Genomic DNA, 9,295 nt, shown 5'->3' on the forward strand with positions numbered 1-9,295 from the left:
GGTTAATCAAACCTGGGACAGGACACCACTAACACAAATCAATAATAAATACAAGGTCACCAGTAACATTACTCAGTACTGTCCTAATACAGTATAAGGGGTGGTACTGAGTACATCATTTACTTTTTGTACTTTACCCAGACGAGGGAAACATTGTACTGTGTTTTAACTGCATTTATTGAACAGCTATGTCTTACTTTCAACATAGATTTAAAAATACAGAACAAAGAGCACTTTATAACTGGTGACCAACGTCAACACTAAAGTTTAACTTAATCATGTAGTTATAAAGATTAACCCTCACAAAATGAATGACTAGCATGACTGTTATTTGTCTGGTAGGCCCGTTTGCAGGTTTTCTGTATCCTCTGTGGGGTGTCAGTGTTAATCAGCAGCAATAAAAGATATCTGAGCCGTATCTGAGAAGGCGCTGACTCTGTTAACACTGTATTCTCCTCATTTATTGCTCTCTGTACTAGACTCTGTAGAACATTATGTTGCCTTGTTGTATTTCACACAATAACTGATTAGTCTGTTAAGTTCACATCATTTTTAATATCCTGATATAATTCTAATATAGTGGAATATCAAAGATGCTTTTGTTGGGTTCTTCTTCTCTTTCTGTAGTAACTACCACACACACACATGCGACTGAGTGAGTGAGGTGAGTCTCCTGAATCCTGAACCCACATGTAGGTCATGTAATCAGAAATGTTTTGTGTTATTGTGTCAAGCTGTGTTTATGAGGGCAGAGGGATTTATATCTGCTATAGAGTCAGTTGAGGTGGAGCCTTCTTTTATTTCCCTTTATCGGTGCAGTCATAGCTCCACATATTCAAAGATACAGCCAGGTGTAAATGGGGTAAAGAGGCAGTTCGGGATTATTGGTATCCCAACAATACAGAGCATATGTGAAAGTGGGCAGTGGATTCATTCACTGAAGCGCAAAAGTGGAATATACAATATACAAAACTTCAATTTATTCATATTTGAATGGCAGGAGGAAAAGAATCATAGATTGTCGTTCAAACTTAAACACAACAGATTAGTCACATCATTTAAACATCAAACTCATTTAATTCTGAAGAGAGACTCCCTGCACAGGCAACAGAAAGGAGTGCGCCCCATGAACCCAGTGGTCCATGCTGAAAGAAACAGAGGGACCTGAAAGTGAAAAGGGTTTTGGTTCGTCCCCATTTTAAGAAGGCGACAGAGCAGACGGAGAGAAAAAGATTAGATTCTGGAGTCATGGTGATGTGAATTATCCAACAGTTTTATTATTTTCCTTTGTCCTGTCAAGTCCGCTGAGTCAGTTTTCGCTCTGTGTAACTGTAGAGGAAAGAAAAGTTGGATGAACTCAACAGTTTGGAATTCAATCTGTCCGACACAAAGTCTGTTTGTTCAACACAGTCTGCAATGGATTTCCTGTCTCATCTTTTTTGGACTCTTTGGAAACCTGTGTTTCTATGATTCCCTGTGTTCTGAGCTGCACATTCAGTTTTACTGTTTCACACCGCTCAGACTACTGAAGTCATAAGAATGGATGTTACATGTGGAGGAAGAGAGACAAGCAGAGTCTCCAGGCCAGCTGTCTGTCGAGGAAAAGAGTGACACGGTTCCAGAGTATTCATCCAGCTTCAGTGATGGACCCTGGAACCTCAGAACACAAAGTAAGAGAACTGATCATAACTCATTGTATTGGGACTCATGTTTCAGTTTCCTCTGCTGATGGTCATGTTTTCCTCTTGATTTGTGTATTATGTCTAAAAATCAATCAAACTCAGATCGTTGGCCAGACAGCCAATCCAATTAGAGCTTCATGACGCTGTCATTAGAGAAGGGATCAGAGTCATGTATCGATAAACATGTTGGTGTTTGCACCCAGAGTTCATTCCCACAGGACGAGAGGCAGAAGTCCCCGCAGGAGCCAGCTTTCGGTCCTATAGAAGATGACTGGTCAAAGATTTTATTGTAGACTTCAACATGAATCTGGACCCGCAGACAACAAGTAAAAGACTGTTTTTACTGTAAACTGACAGGATGAAGATGATGAAGATAACCAGATTTATATTCCATGACAATGTCTCCAAAGCTTGAGCTCTGGCACAACAGTCAACAATCAGTTGAGTGATAAAGAAATAGGTCACAGAGAGAGGAAGAGAGTCATGTTCCGGTGGAGGAGCAAGGGTCCTGCTGTGTTTTGGTTAGTCAGGACGGTCCTGAAGGACCGGTCTCATAACCAGCTGTGGACACTGGTTCTGCAGACACGGGCTACAGTTCTTTCTGGACCAACATGTTGTACCATAGACCAGAGATTGGAGACTGCCAAAACCCTGACTGAGCCGTACTCTCACACTCCTGCTGGTCAGACAAAAAAAGAGGAAGAATAAGAAGTACGATGAAGACATGAAGACGAGTCCACAGTAGCTGACGGAGGCTGAACAGGGAAGTTCTTCCATGAAGCTGGGGAGGCTTGGCGTTTAACAGGCTGATGAAAGGAAACATCATGTTTTTCTAAGCTAAGAGACCAAAAGACCTGGAGCAAGGGTGGTCTGGATGTTCACAGAGCCCTCGGTAGTACTCAGGAGTTTTGTACAAAGATCTTCAAAGAGAGAGTGGAGTCGCCAGAAAACAGTACTGCTTTGTTCAATCTGAGGCGTTCAGGAGTTTCTGGCTGGCAGCTACCTGTTCCCCTGTACACCAACAGGAACAAAAGGCACTGGAGGACTTCATTTGGAGGAAACCTCTGGTGTTTCCTGAGGGAAGCCATGAGAAATCTCGGGTCAAAGTAAAAATGTGTCACACTGGACCTGTTTGTTCGCTTCCTTCATTGGCCTCTCTCTGGAGATCCAACAGAGGACTCTGGTAGGAGGCCTGCTTGGGTCGACATGCACGTCCAGAAACACCAGAGGAGCCATAAACAACCTGAAGGAGATGAACAGTGATTATCTCTCCTGACAAAGCATCAACATCTTCCCTGTTCGGATGAGATGAAGGATGACTCAGTCCATCAGGAATCCAAGAGTTTCCTGAAGTCAGAGAACAGATCAAATAGGAACTCCTGGATCCACTGCTCAGCTCTGGCCTACGCTGTGCAGATGTACGAGGAGGTTCTGGATGAGTTGGACCTGACAAGTAACAACACATCATGGGAGGGACGACGGAGATGATTTCCAGCTGTGAGGAACTGCAGAAAGGCTGGAGTAAGTCCAGATGTGATTATCACATTAAAGAGATATGGAGACTATCCCCCCTCTTGAAGACAAAAACTGAAATCCTTTCTCTGTCCTCATTGAATATAAAGGTCCATAATCTATTATATATATATTGGTATGTATTTGCTGCAATTCATTATGTTGTCTATCTTATTTGACTTTAACTTTTATATTCTCTGTCTCACAGACTTTCTCGATGGTGACCCAGAGACTCACTGTGAAGTCGTGGCCTCAGCCTCGAAGTCCAACCCCTCCCATCTGACACACCTGGACCTGATGAAAACAGGAACCTGCAGGATTCAGGAGTGGAAGCTTCTGTCTGCTGGACTGGAGAGTCCAACTGTAAACTGCAGACTCTGATGTCAGTTCTTTGTTCTCTCTTGTACAGTGATATATCTAACCAATTTAAATGCAGATCAGAAGTTGTGACATTCATTTATTTTCTACCATTTAGAGAAAGCTCATTGGTTAGGACATAGTAATGTGAGCTGCACATTTCATTCAAACCTGAACACATCTGATTGATATAAATGGATTTTTATCAACATCATTTATTCTATATTCAGATTGAAGAACGCAGTTTGGTCAGAGTCAGCTGTGTTTTTCTCTGGCCTCAGCTCTGAATCCCCCCTCCCATCTTGACGAGCTGGACCTCAGTTAAAACAACCTGCAGGTTCTGATGTGAAGCCTCTGTCTGATCTTTTGGATGAGGTCCCACACTGCAGACATGCAGACTCTGAGGTCAGTAGAGGTTGCAGTCAGTCCATGTTTGGTCTCAGCAGTATTGTTACTAAACACAGTTATTATCAAAGCACAGATCCAGTATTTCCTGTAAACCTCCGACCTTCTCAGCGGCTGCTTTCCTCAGTGAAGCTGTGAGAGGAGAACGGTGACAGGCTTCAGGATTGGACAGAAAGACAGAGAGAGAGAGAACAGTCAGCCAATCAGATGAGCCAGAAGCTCGTTGTGATCATGTGTTTTTGGTTGATGTGAAGACGACTGTTGTTGTTGTGTTCATGTCTACAGGAAATAAAGCTGATTCCAGCTGACAGCATTCCAAGATGTACAGAGACAGTGGTCCTCATTCATCAGACTGTCGGACAATAATTTCAATAATATTAATAATATTTATTATTATTAATAACAACAACAACAATAATAACAATGTATTAGAGCTATTTCATTAGCTCCTACACCACGTGTATGTGTACTTAAGAAAACACTGAATCATGACTTCTGTTTTCTGTTTCTTCTCTCATCAGATGGATGTCCTCTTCTCAGTATGGATCTGCGTATTACGATGACTCTGATTATGAGTATGGGGATGGGTATGGGTATGACTATGACTCTGAGCCTGATTATGGGGGTGACTATGGGTATGATTATGAGTATGACTGATGAGAAAGGTGTTTGTGTTCAGAGATGATCAGCTGAGTCCTGAGATCAGCTCCACTGTCAGACACAAAGTCAAGTCCACCATCATCATGTGTGTTCCTCTAGATCATGTGACAGAGGATCATCAGTGGATCTGCTCTGCTGCTGCTCTGTCTTTCTTTGACTCATTCAGTCTGTGGTTTCTCTGTATTTCTTTGTTTTGCAGCTCCACACTGTTGGATGATGAACTGCCTTTAATTTTCACATTATACTGTATCATGGAGGTTGATGTCAGAGTGCACAGGTCTGCAATTTAGGAACAACAACAGCCCACACACAGCAGAGAACATGGAAGAATGCGTGATATGTGATTTAACAACAGCTGACAGCAGATCTGTGTGTTTGAGTGTCAGGATGCGGCAAAAGCTGTTGACCTCATCTTTGAGCAGGAGAAGTTTGTGCCTAAGTAGTTCAAGTAACTCAGGTCATAATGCATCAGTAACAATAAAATAAAAACACTGACAGGAGCCTTTGTGTAATTTTACTTTGATTCGTTTCAATCTTTTGTATCTTCTGAGTATTTTTTTTTATATTTGTACAATTATCTTAATACTTTCTCCACCACTTTTTTTTTTTTTTATGCAAGAAGCTTCACAGTAAAGTTGATCAATAAAGTTGATCATTTCTGATTCTGGTTCTTATTAATTCCTCTGATTCTTCTTTTGTGATTGGAGTCTGAAAATAAACAGAAATATGCTGTAATGAAGGCAAACACCGCCTTTTATGTTTAGCAGATTCAGGCTGCCATCGTAACTCATTTGTTAGCACAGGTGAACTTCTTTACACAGTTATATATTTATTTTCTATGCAAATGTTTAACTCCTCTGCACATTTTTAATTTCTCTGCACACATTTAAATTCTATACAAATTATTCATTTCTCTGCAAAAATCTAGTTTTTTTGGAAGAACTGTGTGAGGTTTTTTTCATGCTGGAGACTGCGTGAACACTTAACAGTAGTGTTATAAAAATTAAGATTATACTGGAGTGCAGATGTTTTAACTCATATAAATAGTGTTTGTGTGTCCTGTCTTTTGTATGTCTTGTGCACTTCCTTTAGTTGGCCTCTGATTTACTGAGGCTGGCAGGGAGAGATAATTATAAATCAGTAGTCAGACTAGAGGAGTACCATGTGGATGTAAAATATAGTGCTCATTACTGAGCAGTAAACCAACTAAAGGAATGTTATGATGTTATCTGTATCAGTGGGGAGGTGTCAGAGACAGCCCATTTTAAAAAATGTAATTTAACTTTGATACTTTCAATCCAGTCTTCCTTATTTAAGGCTTCTTCTTTAAAAATTCCCGTAACAGGCAGACCATACTCTATATTTCATACTCTTATTTTTTGGTCGTGGATCTGGACTCGAGTACAAGCTGCCACCCAGAGGAGTTTTATTGTCTCTTGTTCTACTTGGGAAACATATCAAAGGATGTCAGGGACAAATATTTACTAAAAATATCATATATATATATATATATATTATATATATATTATTCGTTCTTTGTTGTTTACTATAATTTTCTGTTTGTATAGATGTTAGTGCAGTTAACTTATATACACAGATCTACGACTATCTATCTAATCTATCTATCTATCGATCTATCTATCTATCTATCTATCTTCATCTATCTATCTCCTTTTCTTTCTTTCATTTCTCTTCTCTTCTTTCCTTTTCTTTTCTCTTTCTCTTCTTTCCTCCTTCTTTCTTTCCTTCTTCTCTTCTCTCCTTTTCTTTCTTTCTTCTTTTCTCTCTCGCTCTCTTTCTGCCTTTCTCTGCTCCTCTCCTCTCGTTCTCTTTCCTTTCTCTTCTTTCCTTCCTCCCTTCCCTTTTCCTCTTTCTCCTCTCCCTCATTCTTTCCGTCTGCTCTTCTTTCTTTATTTCTCGTTTCTCTTTCTTCCTTCTCCGAGTTCTGATTGTCTTTCCTTTCTTTTGTTCTTTCCTTCTTTCTTTTATCTTCTGGTCTTTCTTCTGTTCTTGCTTCTTTCTTTTCTGTTCTTCCTTTTCTTCTTTCTTCTTTTTTCTTTTTTCTTTTTTGCTCTTTCTCCTTGCGTCCTTCTTCACTCGTCTCTTTCTCTTCTATTTCCGTTTCTTTCAGATATGTTATCGTCACCTCACCTCCGGCCGTCGTCTCGACATGCGGGGCGGTGTCCCATCATCTGACGACCACCTGACTATCGCTCTGGCGTGCCTGGTTCTCCTCGCGGTCCGCGGCGTGAAGCCGAGCTGGCGCGAGAACACACAGACGTCACGGGAATAATGGTCGAGGCTCCCGCGGATATAAGGAAGGTACTGTTTGTGTTGTTTTTTTCCTTTGAATTACTTTGAGCTGATTAAGAACTATACTGATCACTATAACTTTCACTTCGACTTCCAGGCGTAATTAATCAGAAGGGAGGGAGAGACGGGTGCGTGGCGGCGCGCGCCCGTGGGAATAAAAACGGCGGTTATTTTTAGCCCAAACTTTTAACCACGCCTGTGCACGAGCCGCCGACCTCCGTCGAAAATAAGAGCACCGAGCTTTAGCGCGGTTCGCCCTCCACCACGCCGCACAAGCAGCTTCGTCGTCGCGTCCGAGCAGAAGCGTCCCTCGGGGAGGCAAATAACGAAGCTCTTCGCTCGACAGCGTCGCGGACCGGCACCGCGGGCCCGCACCGGCCACGAGGCGGCTTCGCCGGTACGACACGTGGCGGAACCGGCGCGTGAACGCGCGAGGCGAGCTCGGAGTCCGTTTTTAATTTAAAACCGATAAACGACGCCGCCGCTAACGTTTTACATGCGCGCGAGGCCTGCCGCAGGAGAAGCGGGCGGGAGCTTTTAGTTTCCAAACCTGAAGCATGAGGCTCACCTGTCGGCTTGAAAGCTGAAGGATCACTGCCCGAACCAAGGTGGGGCCAGTGTCAGCGTGAACAGGTTATATCAGACTGATGATGTTCATTCATATACGGGGACCAACACACACACCACAACACACCACACACACACACACACACAGAGTTAGAAACAACACACACCCACACAACAGCACACACACACACACACTGAGTTAGAAACAACAACAACACACACACACACACACACCCACCACACGACACCTGAGTTAGAACAACACACACACAAAACACCTGAGTTAGAAACACACACACACACACTGATTAGAAAACAACACACACACCCCACTGAGTTAGAAACACACCACACACAACACCACACACACAACACACTGAGTTAGAACAACAAAACAAAACCCACACACCAACACACAGTGGAGTTAGAACCAACACCACAACACACACACACCACACAGAGGTTTAGAAAAACACCAAAACACACACACACACACGAGTTAGAACAAAACACACCACACACTAGTTAGAAACAACACACCACACACGAGTTAGAAAACACACCACAAACTGAGTGAGAAACAACACAACACACACACGTGAGTTAGAACACAACAACACACACACACCACAGCACACCACACCAGTGAGTTAGAAAACAACAACACACCACACACACACACACACGGAGTTGAAACAATAACAACACACACACACACACCATTGATTAAGAAACAACAACACACACAACACACACACACACACTGAGTTAGAAACAACAACCACACCACACACCACACACACTGAGTTAAAAACAACAACAACCACACACACACACACACACTGAGGTTTAGAACAACAACAACACAAATGAGTTGAAACAACACACACACCACAACTGAAGTTAAAAACAACAACAACAACACACACACACACACACACACACACACACCACACTGAGTTAAAAACAACAAGCAACACACACCACACACACAACCTGATTAGAAACAACAGACACAAAACACACACAGTGAGTAGAAACAACAACACACACACACCACCCACCACACAACACACACACACTGAGTAGAGAAACACACACACACACACACACACACTGAGTTAGAAACAACAACAACACACACACACACTGAGTTAGAAACAACACAACACACACACACAACACACAAACTGAGTAAAACAACACACACACACACACACACACCACCTGAGTGAGAAACAACAACAACACACACACACACACGACACACATCACACTGAGTTAGAAACAACAACACCACACACACCACACACACTGAGTTAGAAACAACACACACACCACACACAACACACACACACTGAGTATAAAACAAACACACTCACACACACGAGTTAGAAACACACACCACACACACACACCACGGAAGTTATAAGCAACACACCACACACAACTGAGTTAGAAACCACAACACACACACAGTGAGTTAGAAACAAACACACACAACACACACACACACTGATTAGAAACAACACACACACAACACACACACTGATTAGAAACAACAAACACACACACACAGTGAGTTAGAAACAACACACAACACAATTGAGTAGAAACACACACACAACCACACACACACTGAGTTGAACAACAACACACACACACACACACACCCACACAGTGAGTTAGAACAACAACACACACACACACCCACTGAGTTTAAGAAACACAACACACACACACACACACAACTGAGTGAGAAACAACCAACACCACACACACACACACGGAGTTAAAAA

General features: G+C 42.3%; 1 protein-coding gene across 1 annotated transcript in view; it reads left to right on the top strand.

The window, feature by feature from the left end:
• The window catches only part of LOC113744524 (NACHT, LRR and PYD domains-containing protein 14-like), a 6,015-nt gene extending 890 nt beyond the window's left edge, over positions 1-5,125 (top strand). The window contains exon 3 of the mRNA XM_027274454.1: positions 4,478-5,125. Within this exon, the coding sequence (XP_027130255.1) occupies positions 4,478-4,613 (136 nt within the window). The 3' untranslated portion in view covers positions 4,614-5,125. The remainder of the gene's footprint in view (positions 1-4,477) is intronic.
• The last annotated feature ends 4,170 nt before the right edge of the window (positions 5,126-9,295 follow it).

This window comes from Larimichthys crocea, chromosome XXIII (genome assembly GCF_000972845.2).
Source record: "Larimichthys crocea isolate SSNF chromosome XXIII, L_crocea_2.0, whole genome shotgun sequence".
Classification (NCBI taxonomy): Eukaryota; Metazoa; Chordata; class Actinopteri; family Sciaenidae; genus Larimichthys; species Larimichthys crocea.